General features: G+C 44.4%; 1 protein-coding gene across 2 annotated transcripts in view; it reads right to left on the bottom strand.

The window, feature by feature from the left end:
- NPR3 (natriuretic peptide receptor 3) overlaps positions 1–14,163 on the bottom strand; it is a 47,855-nt gene extending 33,692 nt beyond the window's left edge. For both annotated transcript variants that reach the window (XM_061469541.1, XM_061469542.1), the window contains exons 1-3: positions 13,265–14,163; positions 8,463–8,585; positions 3,703–3,869 (exon numbers count right to left, since the gene is read on the bottom strand). In XM_061469541.1, coding sequence (XP_061325525.1) covers positions 3,703–3,869; positions 8,463–8,585; positions 13,265–13,970 — 996 coding nt within the window. In that variant the 5' untranslated portion in view covers positions 13,971–14,163. The remainder of the gene's footprint in view (positions 1–3,702; positions 3,870–8,462; positions 8,586–13,264) is intronic.
- Positions 14,164–22,766: the final 8,603 nt, after the last annotated feature.

Below are 22,766 nucleotides of genomic sequence, written 5' to 3'. Positions count from 1 at the left end.
TGGGACATTGCAGACAGGGAACATCATCGTTTTTAGCCTCACCCTATGCAACTACTACCTATCCAAACACTTATAAGCTGGTTTCTCAGAACCTCTCTGCCACTCTTATTTTTGAAGCTTAAGGGAACTTTTTGCTTTACAAGAGAGATACCTTTACAAGAGAGAGAGGAGTAAGAGAAATTCTACACTTTCCAGCTCATTCACAAGGGACAAGTTTTTCCACCGTCCCCACTTCCACAGCATAACACACATGCAGAAACAACAGCATTTCCTGACCTTGTAAAGATGTACCCATAACAGATTTTTTTTCTTTTCTGTGTAATCTCACAGCTGGACATGAAGATGGCCAACACTCTGACCCGTTACTCCTCCAAGGGCCGTATGTGTTCTCCATTTGGCAACTGGACAGCTGCAGCTTTAGGACTTTGCCCTTTTTGTCTCCCTTATCTTTCCTTCTGTCATCTGCTTATTTTCCATTTTTATGATATTCTTTTTTGGTAGATAATAATGTCTTCAGGATTAGTGCTGGTAAGAGGCCAGGACAAAATGGCAGCACTAACAACTTTTGTTTGAATTAGGGTCAAAGAAAGATAATTTAGACCACAGACCTGGGGCCCCATTTTCCCATGACATTGGAAAAATCCACACAGAGAAGCAGAAACACTGAATACTTCAAATCCAAACCTCCCTGAGTTTATCCTCTTGGTACACAGCTTGCAGAAAAAGATGAGGTTTGTATTTCGACACCCATGGACAGGACTCAAGATGGACTGTACCACTGACTATTCTTTCTGCATATTTTTTTGTTTTCAGGAGCAGAATCCAGCATGGAAAAATCCACCTCTGTGGCTTCCCACCCCCTCAGTTGAAGGACCTCTCCTCCTAAGCTTCCCTCGGGGGACACAGACTTACTTAGCACGTGCCCAGGCCAAAATTGCTGCTTTCTTCCCATGCTGCCAAAAGATGCGCTGTTAGTGACATGCCCACTGCCCACATACCTTTTAGAGAGGAAGGAACTGGCCCTCAGTTTGGCTTTTTATTTTTCCCCATTATTTTTTAAATGGTTTGGTGTTTTTTTTTTTTAAGCCTGAAGGTTAAATGCTTCTCCTCTGAGCACAGCATCAGGGCAATCAGTTAAGGGAATATGCACTATCTCTTTCCCACTGGCCAAAGTGGGGAACTGTAAAATTCATCATAAATGACGAAAAGTAAGGCAGGTAGTTAAAATTCACACACTGTTAATGAAGTAACGCAGCTAATGGCTTTTCATGTGCTCAACCCTAGGGTACTCCTCTTAAAGAGATTTTATTTTCCCACAGGGTTAGGAGGATGAGAAAAAGCAGGTAGGAGAGGCTCTGCTGAAATCTATGTGAATTAAGCATCCATGTAATACCAGGACACCCTGCATTTGAAACCAGACCTCCTTCCCATGACCTGTAGCTGCTCCACAGGGAAACCCAGATCCCTAAGGCCTCCACCATTAGCTTCCCATGAGGACTGATAGCAAGAAGCTGTGGTAGGTGTGCACAGATCCTCCCTCCGCTGCAACATGGAGAGACTGGGAAGGTTGCAGAAAGACAGGTGGGAAATGAAAAGTGGGAAGAGGAGTAGGAGAAGCAGCAGCAGCAAGAGGGCCCCATGCCACTGCCTGGCCCCAGCAAAGGGTGATGGTTTTGTGAGGGAGTGGTTGGAGCAAGATGAAAAGCTCTGGATCACATGTGGGAGTGGGATATAGGGAAAGGCAGCCTCAGAGCCAGGCAGAAGGTGCTCAAGGATTAGTAGGGAGCACAGCACCTGCACAGTTGCCCTGGGACAGCCAGGAGCACTGCCAGCATGGATGGCTGATTGCACAAGCAACCGTGAAGTGAGGAAAGAGAAAAGAGGCCTTCTGGCAGTGCTGATGCTGCTGCGCAAGGAGTCTCCCTGACAAACATTAGTCTGCAAAATCTCCTCCCTGCTGGCATGGGAGGATTTGCTTTCTCATGCATTCTGCCTGACCACAACAGCTCTTGCATCTATCCAGTGTTTACCAACACTGAACCTGCATAAGGTTTGCAGTGGGTCCCCATCCTAAAGAACAGCAAAGCATATCCCTGCCTGTCCCAAAACCACCCGCAGACCACTTCTCTCATCTAGGGAAATGTCAAACTGCCCAGACTAGAAAAGCCACAAAACTGTGGGTGACTGGATTTCTGATACTCAAATTTCTCACAAACCACAACGTAAAGCACATGGCAGATTTTCAAGGTATGTATCTGTTAACTGACACCTGCAAAAGGGCACATGGAGGGAAAAATGGAGGAACAGCACAAATTACAGTCTTATGCCTTGTTAAAAACTCATGTAGCAGGTTCTCCAGAAAGCAGCATCTTGAAATCAGCAGTTGGGATTTATCCAGTAACTCAAGGCAAAGAATGACAAAAAAAGGCCACTTCTGCAGCCTAGACTTTCAAAGATTCACAGGAGTAACATGTCAGTAATGTGATTCAAACTTAACATTTAGATTAGATCAGGGTGGCAAGGCACTGGAATGTGCTGCCCAGAGGAGTTGTGGCTGCCCCATCCCTGGCAGTGATCAAGACCAGGTTGGACAGGGCTTGAAGCAACCTAGCAGAAGATGTCCCTGCCCATGGAAGGGGGTTGGAACTGGATGAGCTTTGAGGTCCCTTCCAACCCAAACCATTCTATGATTTTAGTAAAATATTTCAATAAAATATATTCAAGTTCTAAGAAGCATCAGTTTTCTGAAGACAGCTGAGGTTATAGAATGAACTGCAGGAAAGGTCATTAACACCAAATTTAAATTCATTGCTTATGCTTTGAAGTAAAGATGGTGCCTCCACCTGTGAGGGACATATTGCTTAAAGCAGAGATGAGATAGGTTCCTAAGTGAGAGCTGGCAAATGAGGAAGTTGGGTTGCTTTCTTGAGTTTCTGGCATAAATTCCTAGCTCTCATTTCCTACAGTTAAAGACTGACCAAACTCTCTTCAAGCCTCTTTTCTTTATAAATGAATCTGGAAAGTTCACTCCCCATAATTAGGAAAGCTGACTCTCTGTAAAGTGCTTGATTCAGCATGCAGAATGCTGTGCTATACATGTATGTGCTATACATTCTCACTTTCGCAGAAGACTTTTCTGTGAAGATGCCTAACAAACTAGCTTAGCAGGAGCTCAAAAGCAATTTTCAGAGACAACCTAAATGTGCTTTGTTAAGAAATAAGACTTCCTTTCTCATTCAGGTCAAGAAAAGCTTCATTAGATGCAATACAGAGAGTAATTTTCTGAGACCTAGTTCTATCAAAAAAAAAAAAAATTATTGAAAAAAACCAAACAAGAATAATACAGATTTTTTTTGCCTGTTAAAAAAGACAAGTGATTGACAAGAGATGTAGAGAGACCTGGCAATCTGCCTTTCCCCAGTGTTGCTGCTGATGAATAAGAGGATGAACACAGTGCAAGTGGTCATGGATGGCGATGTATAGACCTGGTGCACCTAGACCAAGTCTACTTTCACTATTTCCATTATCCACCAGGAGAAAAAGAAGAAATAAATACATAGAAGATATTATACACGCAGCAGCAGGATTTTATAACTAAACTCAGGTCATTCTGTCCTGATAAGGTCTCACAGCTACTTTTGCTTTAATTAGGTGTGTGTTTTTGAAGATGCTAAGACCTGAAGCCTGTCATCATGTACTTACATAGTCATCCTCATGCAGACCTTGCTTCTGAACAGAACTTTTCACCTCCAGGGAAAATTTCTCAAACTCAGGCTTCACGGACCTCAGCAGAGTGACGGTTTGGAGGTATGAGTATGCTTTCTTGGCTTCAAGGTCATGTTTGTCTCCTCTTCTCCAAGAGCCATTTCCTAAAAGGAAAACAAGAGTATTTCCAACTCCATATGAGGTACTATTACAGGGTTGCCTTCACTTTTCCTCCCAGAAGACCCCTCTACTGCACCTTGGGGAAATGGCAGAATACAAGAGAGAACTGAACCTGCTCCAAGACATGCAGGAAACCAGGCAGGGAAGAATGGCTGTTCGGAAGTAAACCTGCAAACATATGGACAACTTTACTCCCATGCTGCGCTTGCTTATTTTTAAAGGGTGGGATGAAGCCTAAGTGTAAGAAAACATCTCTGAGTGAAAAACATGTGCCAGATCTCAAACACAGAGATATTTAAGTGAGGAAGGATTCAGCCACAAAATTTGTTACACATCACTCCAGCAGTGACACTCTTGGGCAGTCAGAAAAGCATCAGTAAAGTCAGTAGTATGATCATCGCTTTCTTTCTTTTTTGACAGTAAACATTAGTGGAGAATTGCTCAGCTTCCTCAAAGAGAAGGAACAAAGGACCTGCACTTCTCTGGAGGACAAGTCTTTCCTCCTGCTGCTTTTGGCCCTGGGGCAGCTCTTATCACTCCCAGCACAGGGTGGGAGGCACAAAACCACCTGAGCTCTTTTGCCTCACTTTTCTACCACAGGAAAGCTTTATTTACCATAGCTCAGCATTAGCTGAGCTACTCTCTCCCAATACGAAGTTCAACTGGTCAAAATTACTTATGCCAGGACTTTGTTTATCAGACCTGATGAAAACACTGGAGAGCAGCTAACATCCTGCTGTCCAGTTTTGGTCTCAGAGGTAGTACTATCCCCTTCAGTGTTTGCACCCTGCCCTTGTTACTGCTTTTGAAAATGAAGAAATGCACATCTGGCAGTGGTAAGCTAGGACATCTTGCTAGCTTCCCCACAAGAGGGTACAAGTCCTGCCACAGCTTTAAAGCTGAAATCCTCTGCCCCAGCTGGGGTTACCTGCATTTCAGAGGTGCAGTATTTAAGAAACATGGCAGAGACTACAGCACAGGGGGCTTTGCTATAGCTTTGATTTACAAATGGAGGTTAAAATGAGAAGGATTATAGACAGGGGGGTCTATAGTCCCCTCATCAAATGATAGTGTTGGTAGAATGTGAGTAAGTTTCTGTCCTGGACACTATGCATACTTGTTTATAAAAATCCTGGCACTGGGAGCAGCGATACATACACTTGCATAACAGCGTTCCGAGAATAATTTACGTATTTAAATTCCTCCATGGACTATTTTGTGGGAGGTCGTCTTGCCACAGTGCTTATGTGCAATTATTGCAGCTTTGGCATCTAGTGTGTCTGCTCTTCTGAAAAATTAAAAATATTCAGAACAGAGGGCAGCAGCAAACTGAAACACAGTCATCTGAACTTCACGGCACAATGCCAATCTTCCAATCACACCCAGTCTTGGGTTTTGTAGCTTTTATAAGGTATACAATCTGCTATTGCCAGGCACTGGTAACAAGGAACTTTAAGGGAATTTCTCTACATTTCTCCTTTATGCTTGCTTTCCACATGTGATGACCATCTGCACAAAAGTTAACTTCTGATGCACAGTCGTTTCACTCTCCATGGAAAACACATCCACAAGGAAACAGAAAAACAGGTTTAAAGGAATTATTAGTGATGTCAGGAAATGCCATGTTCTAACTACACTACATCACAAGACAGAGAGTTTTTATTAATCCCTTGGAAAAGCAACAAAACTGGACTACCTGTGATGCAGAGGAGGATGGCGCTGAGGCTCCCACACAAAGGTGGGGCAAACAGATACTGCATGGAGGTCCCACGCCAGGATGGCACAGCCCTGCCCTGCTGGGACAAAGTGCCGCCTACTGGGGGCTGCGTCACTGCAGACACCCACCCCACATCAGCTGTGACACCAGGGTCCCTCCTGGGACAGTGTGCTGAGCCTGGGGACTGCACACTGCCTCATACAACTGTCACTACCTCCTAGCAAATACCATCCCTGAAAGCAAAACCATTCCAAAAAACAGCATCCCCACCTCCTGCAAACACTGTTCTTATGTGACCAAAATTAGAATCATGGAATAGTTAGGGTTGGAAAGGACCATAAGATCACCTAGTTCCAAGCCCCCTGCCATGGGCAGGGACACCTCACACTAAACCATCTCACCCAAGGCTCTGTCCAGCCTGGCCTTGAACACTGCCAGGCATGGAGCATTCACAGCTTCCTTGGGCAACCCATTCCAGTGCCTCACCACCCTTACAGTAAAGGACTTCTTCCTTATATCCAATCTAAACTTCCCCTGTTTAAGTTTTAACCCGTTACCCCTTGTCCTATCTCTACAGTCCCTAATGAAGAGTCCCTCCCCAGCATCCCTATAGGCCCCCTTCAGATACTGGAAGGCTGCTATGAGGTCTCCACGCAGCCTTCTCTTCTCCAGGCTGAACAGCCCCAACTTTCTCAGCCTGTCTTCATACGGGAGGTGCTCCAGTCCCCTGATCATCCTCATGGCCCTTCTCTGGACTTGTTCCAACAGTTCCATGTCCTTTTTATGTTGAGGACACCAGAACTGCACACAATACTCCAGGTGAGGTCTCACAAGAGCAGAGTAGAGGGGCAGGATCCCCTCCTTGGACCTGCTGGTCACATTCCTTTTGATGCAGCCCAGGATACGGTTGGCTTTCTGGGTTGCAAAAGGCTGGAAGGACAACTCTAAAGTGTCCCAGCCATCTTCAGTACTTCCCAGGTAGTCACCCTGAGCTCATTTCAGCCAAGGCAAGGAAACCATCAGTTGCAGGGGATGATTCATCTGAGACACTATGGATAGCTAAAGATGAGGTGAATCATTGTCCAGGGGCACCTGCTTCTCTCCTGTGACTCCAAAGGGGGCCCACCTCACACACAGACTTGTACCTATGGCCAGATGAATCACTTCTGATGCATTTCTACTCTATGAGATGAAACACAGCAGTAGCACAGCGGTAACGAGCCACTGCCATCAGCTAGAGGGGTTATTTGATCAGTGATTTCTAGTAAAGTGAAGCCTGCAAAGCTCCCAGTGTCTACAGAAGGGCCAAAACTTCAGTGTTTTGTGACTGCTGACAAGGGTAGACCTTCAGCTTTTTGCTCTGGTTCTGATTAAGGTTGCAATGCCAAATGGTTTTCCCTGTGCCACAAAGGATAACGTCACTCCAAATTCAACTCAACAAAAAGAAAACCTTGATTCTAACCATTGGTTCTGATCTCATTCTGCAACTTTATGTTTCACTTATTTAACTGATGTCCTTACTACCTGTCAAAACTTGGAACTGCTTTAGCTAAGCTAGACAATACATGGAGCAGGATCTGTACTTCCGTACATATCTGTATCTCTGAATTTAAACAGCTACATACCGAGCTCTTCAACAAACATTACTGTTTACTGTAAAATGATCTTAAACGTGGTAGATGAGTAACAAAAAGTTTATGCAAAAGAATTTAGCTCACAATTATCTGATTTCTTAAACAAAATACATCATCGTCTTGTGAATTCAGCTGTTCCCATTGGTTTGCTTTTTGAGGCTTAGAAGAAAGAAAAAAACCCAAGTTTTCCTCCTTTCTCAACTCCCACTTGATTTTTAATTTGAAGTGAATTTGTCATTGTAGTGGATAAGGCAGCCCATAGGGTGGAAATTATCTTCTCTGCACCTGCAAAAGAGGGTGCTCCTTTCAAAAGCCATGTTGACACTTCAGCAAAACCTAGTTCCCAGGCATGAACTCTCCTTAGCTTCAGCCACCTGATGCTGTTTAAAACTCAGCAAAAAACACTGCTCCTGTATTACTTTAACTGAGACAGCTGTAAGCAGCTGAGAGCAAGTTTAGTCCCTGCCACACAATCCCATGATATCAAATGTAATTCAGTGTAGGGACATTTCAAAATGCAAATGTATTTAATTTACATTTAAAGTCATATTTTAAATTGACAAATCTGATTCTTTTTACTCAGGGGTGGAATCAGCCACCTTTACCCACTCTACTCTAGTAAATCTGGACAGTCCATGTCCCATCCAGTGCTTTCCTTTCAACACAACACTACTGAACATTTTTGCAGATGCAGTTTCTGATCAAAAGCTAAAACAAATTAGATATGTGGATCCCCCAGCACAGAGATGACTTCTGGAGACCCAGGCCCTGTGGCTGCCCATGGCTCTGGCCACTGCTGGTGCCTCCTTTCAGCCACCTTCAAGAACAGCAGGGCACGGGCAGCGAGGAATACCCTGCCCTGAGATGTGACAGTGACAAGCTGGGGATTGTGCAAGCTACCCAGAGCTGAGCACACACGCCACAGCACGGGGTACCCACACCTGGCTGCTACAACCATTGTCTTCTTCTGGTGCTGCTCCCCCTACAACTAAGCAAGTAACACCTATAGTGTATTTGGGACCTTGTGATCCACCAGTGGCACCTAGAGTCATCAGCTTTTTCACTTCTTGCAATATCAGAGCCCCAGGGGAAGATAACTGCAACCACAGGGAGAGACAGTGGAATATTTTGGGACTCGGTGCCGCATATTTTGAGCCTAAGAGATCTAAAAATATTACCAGGCTTACAGAAGATTTTGTAACATACTTGGGCAGGAAGAACATTACCATATGATGAGCTGTTGAAGAGTTCAATATTGAAGAAAGCGTAGTCCCCATTGGTCATTCCTTGCCGATGAGCAGCCAGCATGATGTTCCTGATTGTGTCACCTCTGGCACACATGATTACAACTGGTGGAAGAAAATGAGGAACACAGATAAGAGGCAGTTCAAGAACTTCAGGGAACAGGCTGTTAAAGCATGAGCGCTGCCGGAGACAGTGACCCCAGCTGTCCTCTCAGTATTGCAACAAACATGCCAACACAGATAGCAAACAAAGCTCATTTCCCAGGCTGCTGATGGAAGACAGGTACCAAACATGGACGCTTCCTCCTTCCTTGTCTCCTCTGAAAATAATTAAATAATATATATATATATAAAGATATATATAATTTAATAATTTATATAAATAATTTATATAAAAATAATTAAAGTTCTTTTTATCCCTCCAACATGTGATAAGTTCTGGCCTCAAAGTTCTTCAACTGCATGTATTTGTGGAGTCGATTGCAACCATAAGCCTTAGTTGTTACTTCTAAGTGTCATATACTGAAAAGTACTTAGCGAAGTACACTACGTAAGACAATCTCAAGATAAAAAACTAAGATGATACAATGGCATTATCATTTTAATTTCCAGTCCATTTAACAGTTTGGTGTAGAGTCATCTTGCCTACAATTCAGCTACCTAAAATTTAAGTATCTGGTGTAGAATTTGTTGCCTCTCTACCATTAACAGAGAGAAGCATCTCTGCAGCTAAGGACAACCTCTTCAGAATGTGACTTTCTCTCCAGGGACTATACAATAAGCCTAGTCAACGACCTTTGAAATGACACTTAATATTCAGAAATGGGAAAAGCAAATGCCACTTTCTGTGAAGATTAAAGGTGGTTACAAGATTAAATGCCACAGAGACTTGTTTATAAAGGCGCTTTGCTGCTACAATAGGACCTACAAGTCCACAAGTGTGCTCCATGCAGGCACCACAATCCACTTTGTGACAACTGTGGTTGAGAAGCCTCTTCCCTAACCTGAGGGCAGGAGGCAACTACTTCCCTTGCTACCCCTTCCCTCTGCAAAGGGAAAGCACAAACTCAGGTGAGGTCTTCAGCAGTTGTGACACAGCTCCCCCACTGAGCATGTTACACTATAAACTTCTTTATAGGTTTGTAAGTCTGTGTCTGTGAAGCTACCAACATCAGAGGGAGCTGCAAAGTATTGTACCAGTGTGCACTTTGGGGCTATATCCTACAGCAAAGTCATAAGAGATCCTGTTGGGATGATAATTCAAAACCAACTGCACACACGTTTCCAAGAGCACCGTCACACATGGCAGGGCTCAAAAGATACAACAACGTACGCAAATATTTTGAACCCAACAATAAAACTGAATCAAAACTACATTCAGCTTTTCTGCATAGAAGTGTTTGCTGTTGTAAGAAATGAAAAGGCCAAACCGGCCAAATCTTTTTCACACACAATGAATCTTCTCCTGTCGCTTTGCTGGTTGGATGCCACCACAGGCATACAGCTCCATATGAGCCGCTGGGGTTAGTCATGTTCAGTACGTCCCCACACTTCAGGAGAGTTATACCATGCATAGCTCTATCTTACCAATTATAGCAGCACAATATAATAATTTCCAGAGCAACAGAGCAAGATGTATTTCATGACCATTGTGAAGTATATTAGCATGAAGGAAAAGAAGAAGAAAAAAGAAATTCTTACACTAAAATTTGCATCAAATCTTTTCCAGATGCACATCAGGAATGAATTTGTCTCACTGTTCCTAATTTCTGTTTAGGTGAGAGATTTCCTTTTGAAACATTTCCTTGTACTCCCAATTCTCCCTTGACTTTGCCTTTATAATTCACATTTTTCATAAAGCTGTAATCTGGAGATGGAATCAAGGAGATTCCCACAACACTAGTAACAGACCTTGAGAAAAAGGAATAAAGAAAGAGTGTGTGTGTGGGTAAACCTACTTTAAAATGTATTAAATCATATTTTGTAAGACTCTAAAGGAAGGTAAGGGAAGTAATATTAACCGCTTGGATGTGGTTTTTAACACAGCAGGAGAGCTAAGATTACATATTTTAAGATTCTGAAGCAAATAAGCTACGGGCATGTCTCTCGCAATCTTCAAGAAATGTAAATTATGTCTACGTAATCTGCATCTGTACTTTACTATTGTGTATATACAAATGTGTGCGTGCAAACACATACATAATGTCTTCCCTCCGGTATAATAAATGTAGACCACAGTAATTCTAATACTAATATTCCGAATTTATTGATTAGGATTATTGACTCATCCTGCAAATACCTGACAGTTTAATTCCAGTTCCCTGTGCTACACGCACCCCCTCACTATATGCCTATGCCAGAATGCATTTAAGCACAGTCCAGCGTTTGTGGACAGCATTATGGTAAACCCGAGCCTACAGCATCGTCTGCAGCGTGGCTAAACAAGCCTGCAGAGCAGCTTGAACTACTAATGAAATTCATTAAAGTGGTTAACTTTTATTATCATATTTTACATCACAATTTTGTTGTGGCTCCAAGACTTGAGCCTTTTGCAGAGGCTCCAGGGACTGAGCAGGCAGCCCCTGGCAAACACTGGTGCATGGGCAAGCATGCCCCTGCCTCCAGGACCATCGAGAGCCTGGTGCAAGCCCCCAGCCAGCAGCAACCTAGCCCATGGGGCCAGCCTCTGCCACACATCCCCAAGGGCCAGCTGGTGGGGCAGCTTCTTTCTCAGCCCTGGCAGAGTTTTCCACAGGTCTCCTGTATTTGCTTGAATGCCCACTACCACTCAGGCATCTCAAGGAAACCCAAACATTCAGATAGGACCAGCACCAGCAGCAATCTCTGTAAACAGAGAAGGTGCAGGGTCAGAGCCAAGGACAGTGTCACCGTAGCCCTTAAAAACGGGTGGGAAACCAATCAATCAACCAAAAACATTCCTAGAAAGAGCTTTGGATAATGTCTTGTTGCCCACAAGCCCTAATACCCTACTGGGGGACCTCCAACGAGTTCATAGGAGACATGAAAACTTCACCTGGTCAGCTAAAGCACACGGTGCACCCTTCAGATGATATATGACTTCTAAAATATTGTGACAACCTAAAAGATGCCATGAGCAGCAGGACCTCCTCAGGCGGAGGAACATGCCAGCAGAGTCCTGCGGTCAGTCTTTCAAGTAAAAAAGGCACAAGTGGAACCTGAAGGGCCCAAAGGGCACAAGGAGGGGAAAGAAGACACAGCACTGCTTTTGTTTAGTCATTTGGAAGTTACAAACTGATGCAAGACCAAAGGTCTCAGCTCAGCAAGCATTTAAGCCCAGGCTGAAAGCAAGCCTCTCTTTCCTGACTATGCAGACTTAAGAGCAGGGTTCTCTTTAGCCATCAGTCATGTTCCCATTGCATAGCCACAGCTCCCTATGCCTAAAGGTGAATATTGTCTTTTTCTGCTGTAAGCATGCTGCTATTCTCTTAGCATCAGGAAAGCTGAGCACGCACACACACACACAAGTTATGCTGGTTAAAAAAGAAAAGCATCTTTCCCCACACAGCAGTTTCCTCTAGCACCTACACAAGTTCCCTTGTCCCCATTCAGTGTATTTCCCACATGGCACTTACTAGGAAAGTTCTACTTTAACCACCTGCTTCAGTGAATAAAGAATTAAAAAGCCATAAGCTATTAGTCCTCAGGTATTTCCCACCCACTCCTGAGCACATTAAGGATTTCACAGCAGCGTTAACAACACCTGCAGTGCAAGGTTACTCCATCCGCAGCCTACAGCACCCAACACCAGTTGTGACAGCCACACACAGCATCATCTTTATCAGTCCAATTTGGATGTTATTTTAACATTCTATAACCAGAGATGAAGAAATTGTACATAACACTTTGCACACACCTACACCTCTTTCAGAAAACAGCTAAGGAATTTCTTCAATGCTATCCTGCTGCCTGCTCCTGATCCACACCTTTTCTTTTATTTTAATAACTTAGTGGGGAAGCCCCTGGCTGCTAAAAGCCTCTAAAAGAAAATGCCTTTTCAATTACCCATGTATCCGCACGTTGCTCGGCACGACCTCACTTTAAAACCCATCTAACTACAATCTGCACATCCCAAAGCGCTCTGAGCGGTTTACTACTTCATGATGCAAAACCAGTTCATCTAGCCCACGGGTAACTTTCCAAGATGTTTTAGAAGCCATTTATCTCCACAGCGTTTTGCTAACAGTTGGTGGCAATATTATTGCACACACAGGTTTTGCATCCACACATCCCCCAAAATGACCACTTCCCCTAAATGCATTTGTTATTTATGAGGTACTCAACAGGGCTTCCTATGGCAGGAGCAGGGAAAAGGATCCCCGCTGCAAGACACAGCAGGGTGAGAAGAAAACATTTTTGCTTAGACTTTGAACCTACAGAGAGTGACTGTGCTAATTTCAGAGAATAAGCAACTGATTTGCTGCTCCGCAGATGCAGGCGATTTTGGCTAACCCAGACCTCTGGCAGAAAGCTCATTTCTTAACCATGCCACAGAACCCTCCCAGTGTGGTTCCTGAGGGTGAGTTTCACTCTTCGCGGTGGGGTGCAAAGCTGTGATAGACTTCTGTGGGCACGGTTTTCACTCAGGGCAGTTGGTCCCTGTCCTTTGCGGGATGCCTGGCCCAGGGATGCCGGCCCACGTGCCTCCCCCGTCCCACAGGATCTTCCCTCTGCAGTGCTCCCACCACCCCTCCCTGACCCCATCCACCACCGCGGAACCGAGCCAGGCATCCACCGCCACTCACCCCTCTCGCCGGTCTGCAGGGCGCGAACAACGTCGTCGATGTCGAGGTGCCGGCTGCTCTCGTCGAAGCTGTGCACGGCCATGTGGAAGGCCTCCTCTTGGAAGACCACATGGACGCCCTCCATGGCGAAGTAGCAGCTGCGCTCGGGGTTGCTGTCGCTGTAGAGCAGCGTGGCCCGGCTCCACTGGTGGTGGCGGAATAGGGCCAGCAGCATCTCGCCCATCTTGGCATAGGCCGGGGCGACGCGGGTGAGGTGCGAGTACTCGCCGCCCTTGGCGCCGAAGCCCGCGGCCAGCGCCCCCGCCGACAGCATGGGCACGTCCCAGTGCGCCGCCAGCCGCGCTACCGGCGCCGCCGCGTACTCGCAGACGGGCCCCAGCAACAGGTCGGGGCGGCGGTGCTGCAGGGCCACCATGTCCACCAGGCTGAACAGGGCGCGGTTGCCGCACGCCGAGTCCTCGTAGGTGAGCTGGAATGTGTACCCGGGCGGGAGCCCGGCGCCGCTCTCCCGCAGGCTCCGCACCGCGTACTCGATGGCGGGACGCACCCGCCCCAGCGAGAAGAGGTAGGTGTCGTCCTGCGGCAGCAGCACCAGCACCCGGATCAGCTTCTCCTCCTCCTCCTCCTCCGCTCCCGCGGAGCCGCCTCCCAGCGCCGTCCGCGCCGCCAGCACGCAGCAGAGGCTACCGAGCAGCCAGGGCGGCATCGCGCCCGCCCCCCCGAGACGCCCGAGCTGCGGAAAAGTTTTCTTCCCCCCTCCCGCCTCGAAATTGTTCGGTCGTGTTTTATTGCTCAGGTGTTTGGCGGGTTCACAACCTGTCCCCGCCTGCGGGTTACGGATGGAGCATCTCGGCTCTGCTTGTCTTGTTCTCTTATAGACTATGATTATTACTATTACTACTACTGCTGCTGCTGCTGCTGCTGCTGCTGCTGCTGCTGCTGCTAGTACTAGCGTCTTCCCCCGCCCGCCCCCCCCGCCGGATTCCCCCGCGGGGCTGCCGCGCTGCGCCCGCCCGCTTAAGTAGCGCGGTTCGGCGGCGGTTCTCCGCACGCCCCGCGCGGCGCGGCCGGGTTTGTGCGTAGGGAGGAGCCGCAGCCGTGCTCCCGCCCCCCCCCCCCTCCACGCCCCCCCCGCACCTCTGCTGCCGGCCGGCACCGCTGGGCGGGGGGAGCGCTTATCGCCAGAGTCTGGGTGTGCGTGGACCGCCTGATCGGCCACTGCCCTCCGCTCCAAGCGAGCCCCTGCGACTGCGAGGAAAGGGACCCATCGCGCTCTCATGTGCTTAATGTTTTGGGGTTGCTTCAGCCTGCTTAAGCCGCTCTTTCCTTTGCGTAGGAAAAGCGTTTGATCCCCCTCCGCATTCCCGAGGGCTCGGTGCGCGGCAAGGCTGGGGGATTTGGGGAAAGGGGCTTGAAGCATCAGCAGTGGGGGATGCAGGCAGCGCCCTCAGGAGCGCTGCGGTAGGGCACAAGCAGGGCTGCTCGGCTCCCATCTCCTTACCTGAAAAGGTGCCCGTGCTCCCGGTCTCTGGAACCCTAAGTGGAAGACGGCAGTGGGTCCCTGACCTCAGCCTGTGTCCTGCGATCTTCTGAGACCCCCATAGCGAGAAAGCCCAGGTGCAGTTTCTGCTGCTTCCCACCCACTGCATCTGAGATACAATTGCATGCCCCAAGCAGCAGAGGTTTTCCCCAGTGAAGGAGGCATGTTCTGAGACTATTTTCTCGGGGAAAAAAGAAGAAGAATGATAATTTTTTAAAATTATCTTAACAACGCTGCCTAGTAAGATCATGTTAAATATATCCCTGTGCAGATCTTGCTGGCCATAAAGCTGCTATACCTAAGATTTTGTTAATGTCCGTTTAAAATGGACACTGTTCTGGGATAAAGTCCATGCAAGATGTGCAAAATGTTTCAGCAAAGAGGTTTTGGAATACCTGATGCTTTTTGACAGCAGAATTACAAAAGATGTCTCTGTGGAGTTTTCCATGCCCACAGCCTGCATCCTCAAACCCAGAGAGGGCTGCATGGTTTGATGTTTTATGGTTACTCGCAGAGTGCCAGGTTTGCATTTGAAAGGTGAGTGAACAGCTCCTGGCTCTACGGAAGGGGTTTGTTTAGTTCAGCCAGGAGGTCGTGGTAAGAGCAGTGTGTGTAAACTTACTTTTGTTGCTGCCTTCACTGTGCAGCCCATGAATGGGAAACCGGCACTCCTGGGGCAACCATCTGCTCACCTTTAAGATGCCTTGGTTAAAAAGGAATCTGGAAGTGCTTGTGCAATTACAGCCAAGAAGTGGAATGAAAGCCGCAGGTAACACAGACCTACAGAAATAACCATCAAAAAAAATAGCTTTTTTCTTTCAGAAGCATTTGTCTAACAGGGGCTCAGTAAAATAAAGAAGCTCAGAAATTCAAGGGCGGGTAGCGACCCCGAGAAATGTGCCTCTCACATAGCTTTATTTGATTACTGAATTGAACTTCAGAGTGTTCTTGAAGATTACATAAACATCCTCCCTGGTGAAGCTGGTCTTGTATGTTCCTGTGCTGTAAGTTATGTCAGGCATTTTTTTGTTGTAAATGAGTCCGTATAACATAGTGGGGATTAAGCGGAATGTTACAATATACAACACACCACCCATCTTCACCACGAAGCTTGCAAAAACATTTTCTTAAGACACATTTTGAAATGCTGACCTTTGTAGTCGCTGCTTTATGATGACCCTACAGATGTGTTTACAACACTGAAATCTGGATGGATTTCTCTTGATTCCCCCTTCCCCAGCCAGAATATCTTTTCCATTTTACATGTGAGTCCCATACTCTCCTAGCTGACTTTTTCTGAGCGTAAGCTGTGTAAACACAATGGAAGAGATAGTAAGCCCATAAATCTCAGGGCTGCCATCCATTCACACTGACTGCTCCTTGTGAGGTGAAGTGCTGCTGGGAATGAATCAGAGTGGGAGAAGCAGGGCCAACATGGGGCAAAAGAGAAACAAAAGGCATCTTGCCAGCACTGTGTAGCAGTAGGAGCATCAAAGACCAATTTTGACGCTTTCAGAAAAAGGTTTGGCCTGCAGCATGTGGTCCTTTTTCACCTGAACAATTGCATTCAGCCTTATGGGAGTCAAACTGTCTCTGAAGGCCCAAAGTGTCATGAACGTTTCAGTTGTTTCCCTTCACCCTAACTGGTTTTATAAAGAAGAATCCCAGCCTGTGATTGATTTATTTCTCTGAGCCAGAAAGTTATGCATGAGAATTTTCTCGTTAGTCCCAATTCAAAATGTCACTTAATCCACCTCGCTGTTACAGTGTTTTCCATAACGATAACTTGAACATTTCTCCATGGGCATTTTGTTTTATTTTTTTTTCAGCTACATAAATGCTTTTTAATAGGAACCAATCCTGCACTTGTGAATCAGTAGCAGGCAGAATGCCTGCAGACTGCAGCAAGAGCAGAGATTTCAGGCTGGCCCTTTAGGACTAAAGTAATTTCAGACACAGGCTATCTTTCCCCTAGAAATAACTCATACACAAATCAAGAATCACTTCACTCGCTCCAGCTAGCGTTAGCAACAGTCTGAACTGCTTGCTGCAGATGAAGCAAACTCAGGTTCGCTGAAAACACAGTCCCCCCTAGAGGCTGAAAAGATGAAGTATTTTAACGTCATCTGTGCAGCAGATACATCTTGCTCTCAGACTTCTAAATTCTTTCCTTGTTTTTTGAGAAAACTATTGTCTTTTTATTTCAAGGAATCTGCCCTGTTTAGGAAAACAACTAAGGGATTTCTTACTGCAACAGTATATGGGTTCTGTTTTTGTGCTTTGTGTTCTTACCTTTGTATACTTGCTTTATGTAAAAATGAAAAGAGTTTTTAGGTGAAAATATTGTAGCATGGAAACTCAACATGAACTAGTCTGATGCTAAAAAAAGTAGAGGGAAAGGGGACATATTTACTTGGTTTTCTTTTAATTGACACCAACTTCTCTGTAGATACGTATACGATAACTACAGAGTAACAAAACTGCACACATAAAATGTGAGCATACATGCACATACAGTATACAAAACTTTGCAGAGCTTGCTACTCTTGTTATCTTAACACCTTCCACTTCACAGCACAAAGTAAGGTGAAGGCGGGCAGGTGGATGTCATTTTTCTTTTACAAATGGAGAGGACAGGACTTGGGAGGGCAAACTGATGTCCCAGAGGTCTAAGGTGATCTCAAGATCATCCCTCCACTACACTGCTTACCTTCACTACTGCTGCTAAAATCCTGGCTTGATGGTCCTCAACAATCACTCAGTGCTACTGCTACCCATCCTTTACCACCGATACTGGAAGGTGAGCTGAGATGCAGTCCCACAAGATATGTGCTGTTCAATCATGCTAGGCTAAAAAAGAGTGAATCTCCCGCCACTTCTTCCTCTTCCATGAATAATAAAGATTAAATTTCTTTTCATGGCTGTTCAAGCATGAATAATACTTGAATGCCTGACACCCCATATGACATGGGCAAAATGCAGCTTCATACACAGCAAATGTTATTTACATTAGTCGTTAGCTTTTTAAAGCACCTGCATGGTTCCACTGGAGCCTGTGGAAGGACATTTCATAAGTTGACATCATTACCTTTTTACAACACATGCATGGTTCCATTGAAGCCTGTGGAAAGACATCATAAATTGACAATAAAACCTTCAAAGTAACTTTTATTTCTAATAAGGAAGAAGGGTTTGTATTTATTTTCAATTTAAACAAAGATTCCCCACTCTTCCTCTGTTTTTACACGTACTTTCAGAGATGAGAATAATATTGAGAGAGCAATTACTAGTATAACCTGGTCAAGTACCCTATCAGATTGCCTGTCTCCAAAATGCACCATTTTCTTCTGCTGGGCTACATTGGAAAATACTAACTTCCTTTAGGCAACCATTTTCCATATTTATAGATTAATATCTGGGTATAGAACATACTCTTTATGCTAACTGTACTAAATTAGAAGGATAAAGTATCTTGGTTTGGATCAAAGTGATGCTATGATTTTCACTGTTGTTTTCATTTCCATGTCATAGCACAACACCTACAAAATTTGTCCCTGGGGTTTTACTATGGTAAATGTCTTGGACTCTTTCCTGAGCTCAGTTCAGCCTTCGATGGTCACCACTGAAGTGCATAGGACAATGGCCACCTTGTTCCTTATGGGCATTTATCTCCGTCAAGAAGATAAGTAGGAAGTGCTAAAATACAAACATATGCTGTTCCTTACCAACATCATGGCAGTTCTCGCCACATGACTTTAAAGGCTTCGAGAGCAAAGACCATTTCTGCTTGAGCTTTAGTAACTCTACACTAGGTGTCCATATTGCTTGTAAAAGAAATGGTAGACGTGTTACCACGGTGTCCCTCAAAACCAGAGTTAGGATCAGACACCCCAGATCCACTGTCATCCAAAGAGCTGTGTTGCTGTTCCGTGTAATCTCAAAGCAGGAACTATTCTGATGTGTTCATGTATCAATGGAACAGAAGTCTCACAACATAAAGAAACCAAACACCTATGCTTTGGCTGGGTATTCATCACTTCAGGCAGTATCAGTTTACATAGTAATATCAGCCTGGGAGCTGATTATGAATATTCTGAATTCATTGATATGGTTTGCAGTTGATTTGGTGTGGCAGAGCAAGAAATCTGAATGGACAGCATCATTATGTCTTTTCTCTTGCATGCTGATTAAGATCATGGGGAAAGCATGGGAAGAAACTTTTCTAATACTATTGACAGATCTTGTTCCTGTGAGTCGATTTAAAAAATATTTAATTAAGTAAAAATATGTGCTTCAGGAGTTCTGTAATTTCCAGTTTATTAAAGTATAGATGTGATAAGAAATAAATGCATGGACTCAGTGGAATACACATTTGTCGTTTGTCATCACACCCCTAGAATGGGAACAATGAGATTACCGAGGAAGAAGAACAAAAGGCTTCAGGAGCACATGTGTGGATGGAGGAAGACACAGTAGAATAACGAAAACAGCACAGGGTAGAGTGGGATAGCAGTAGTCAATAAAGCATTATACACCAAAACAAGTCAAAAGAGATCTTGATCTTAACAAGGAACTGGCCATTTCATGCATCAGTTAATGTAATTTAATTTGACCAGGATGGATAAGAGGTCAACAAACAAAATTGCCAGAGGTTCACAGGTTCTAGTTCCTGCTAGAAGGCAGGAACCAGGCAGTGCAGAACAGCTCACTTCTTCAAGCTGCCAGAAGCAGAGGAAGAGTAAATTGAGGTGTCCTCATCCTCTCTGCAAAGACAGAAAGGTCTTTTGGTTGTGTGGTTTCTATGTGCACACTGACAGTAGAGACCTCCAGGAAGTGACGTCTTCTTTCTATGCAATTTGCCACGTATTTCCTAAAAGCCTACTTGTTCTTTCCTTTAGTTTTCTATTTTGCTTTTGCTGACACGATGAGTAAGTGCTTTGAGTAAGTCATGAGATACACGCACACAAATAAAAGTACGTACGGTTTGAAAACGTTTAACTCCTTCTCCTGTATGTGCACTTGTAGACTGAGGTCAAAAGGACAGACACATTCCTTGCATTTGTAAAAAAAAAAAAATAAAATAAAACCTTCCATGTCTCCTGCTGCCAAAGCAGACAGAAAAAGCAAACATATGCAACTGTGGAAATGTTAGCAGGAATCATACATCTTTCTGAAGAAGTAAGTGGGTTTACACTTCTTTTCTCCTCTTAAATTTTCCTGACAGTTTTCACATAAGAATGAAAGGACAGAAAATACCAGGGTTTAATTCTTTTTTTCTTCAACTGTTATACCATTCTATTGTAATACCAGACAGATCTTTTTAGGAAGATGAGTTTGGCCAACTATTTTCCCTCAAGGGCAGTCAGGAGGTTGGTCCAATGTAGGACAGAGTAGAGCAAAAACCCAGTGTAATCTGTAGCTGAAGTGGGACTGTTCTGGTTTTTGTGTACAACAGTTCTTGCCAAAACCCATTGGACTGCCGTTAATCCAAAACAAGGGAAAAAAGATGGCTTGAGGTCACACCCATTCTGGCAGTAGCGAGTGTGAATGAGGGACTGCCAGGACGGGTCTCCAGCCCCAAGCTGACTGGATGGCTGGGTCCTGCTGCAAGAATTTACTGTTCTTCCCGATATGCCAGGACAACAGGATGTGTAACTGCTACTTACCCCCATTCTGTCAGTATGATTTGGGTGTAAAGGATGTTTCTGCTAAACTAGGACATCTGGGAGAACCAGGCGAGGGGGCAGCTCCACGTGAAGAAATGCCACGAGACTGGAGGGAGTGGTAATTTCTGGTGTAGTGGAGAAAACAGTTCCAGGTGAGCTGCAGTAACAAATTTCTTATCCTAAGGCAGCTGCACTCAAGATGGCATACAGGACTGAGGTGATCTAGAAGATAAACATATATGTAGAAAATATATTTTTTTAAATTACCTTTCATTCTTTTGTGGTTTACCCTTGATGCCAACATTAAACAATACTGTTGTTTAAAGGGGTGATGGACCCTTTGATGTTTGTGAAAGAAAAGCTTGATGTACACAGCCTAGAAGCACAGGCTATGTAAGTATATAGCACATATGATGAATAATGCAATGCTTTCCAAGGATGGAAGAATTACATGAAGTCAGAGTCAGAATCATGACAAATTAATGGGGAGGTATCAAAGAGAGAGGAGAGCAGTGAGAAGTTGCAATAAGCTGTGACAGTAATCCCTTTATTAAAACAAAAAGGTTTGTATTAGTATCAGCTTCATTAGTTACTGAACACTTGTATGATTAGATGAAACTGTGTTGAACTAGAAGGCTATTTCAAGCTGATTCTATCCCATGTTTCATTCTTGTCCAAAAAGCCATTAGGTGTATGAAGGAGGAAAGAGTACAAAAAAATCTGTGAACATGTCAAAATGAAAAAGTGTTGACAAATACTTTAAAATTTTGATGAGCATAGCAAACTGGAGAGGCGGTTTGAAGTCAAACAATCATTTTAATAATGTCCAGTGCTTTGCCCATCAGGAAAGTGTACAGCAAAACAGCACACAGTATGGTATAGCATAGCACTGCTCATCCTAAAAAGCCACAAACTGAAGGCAAGTGAGCAATACAATACTGTTACATTTGCTGAGATACCGTCAAGTCCGAGCAAAATCCCTCTGTGCTCTGCAGGAGGACTGTGTTTGCTTTCAGCACTATTGTTTTGGGAGGAACACAGACGAACTGGATAGTTCACAAGGAAACAGCCAGAGTCTGTAAGTGTGTCCCCCTGAGACAGGTTCAAAAGTTAACTTTGCTTAGTCTAGAAAAGAGAAGACTGAAAAGAGGTGTTGTGGTCCTTCCATATGGAGCAGATGTTTTAAAGATAAGTGTTCAGTTGTTTTTTCTGCTCCACATTATTGCCAAGATGTCTCATTCCATTCTTCCAGGTAAACTAAGTAAATGAAACTTTCTATCTCCCCTCAGAAAGCGTTTTTCCTCTGATCAGCGTCTAACAATGGAGTCCCTCAGGAGCCCATCTTCTGGCAGCTACTGCTAATTGAGGAGAGTTTTCTGTCCTCTGTACTTGAGGTTAGAAATTGATGATTTTGTAATGACATGAATTGACATGATTTAACAGTTTAGTATTATTTTCAGTAAGATTCCAAATACTTCCAAGTGAAAAGGTCACAAAGAAAAAAAAAAACCCTTTGCATAACTTGTCACAAGAGGTTTGACAAAATTCACAGTTAAGATGTCCCTCTTTTCATCAGCTTTCATGTTCCTTTATTTGAAGCAATGTGACTGGATTGTGTCCATGAAACATCATTAAAAAGGGATGTTAATGAGAAGATCACCAGAACATTTGAGTCATGGCTAAAATGAGAAACCGAGAACGTACTTTTCAAATAAAATGAATTTAACTGGAAATGTGTGAAATTAAGTCATAGCTGCAATGAAAAATATGGTCAACGGAAACAAACCCCTAGGACACAACATCTGCTTTCCCTGTGTTGTCTGCCATTTCCCAAAAAAACTTGCAGGGGAAGCTAATGTGAGAATGTTTTTTCCTTTGGTATTTGAAAATCATTTGGAAATACATCTATAGAGTATGAAGGAGATTGCTTGGAATAACAAACTGAATATGGAAAATTGATGGTATGGACTGTACGAAAGGAATGACTCAGAAATGCATTTCTTGCTTCTAATCACATTATGAAAAAAATTCTTCCATGTGCCACATCACACCATGGCACAGAGGATGGTGCTCACAGAGAAGATGGAGGAACAGTCTGGTCTCCATAATGTGCAGTCACTGCTTTTTCTGCTAGGAGTATCAGGAATGATGCCTGATTAGGGTAATTCTTTGGGGCATTTAATTTCATAGATTATGAAATTCAACTTTTCATTGTATCGATATTATGTAAATATATCTGGTGTTACATTCACAGAAAAGACTATTCTCAGAGGAAAAAATATCAGTGATATCCATA

Source organism: Pezoporus flaviventris, unplaced genomic scaffold, assembly GCF_033815535.1.
Source record: "Pezoporus flaviventris isolate CSIRO_AGI_PZ_B2104156 unplaced genomic scaffold, CSIRO_AGI_Pfla_v1 ptg000057l, whole genome shotgun sequence".
Lineage (NCBI taxonomy): Eukaryota > Metazoa > Chordata > Aves > Psittaciformes > Psittacidae > Pezoporus > Pezoporus flaviventris.
This window is presented reverse-complemented; position numbering and strand designations above follow the sequence as displayed.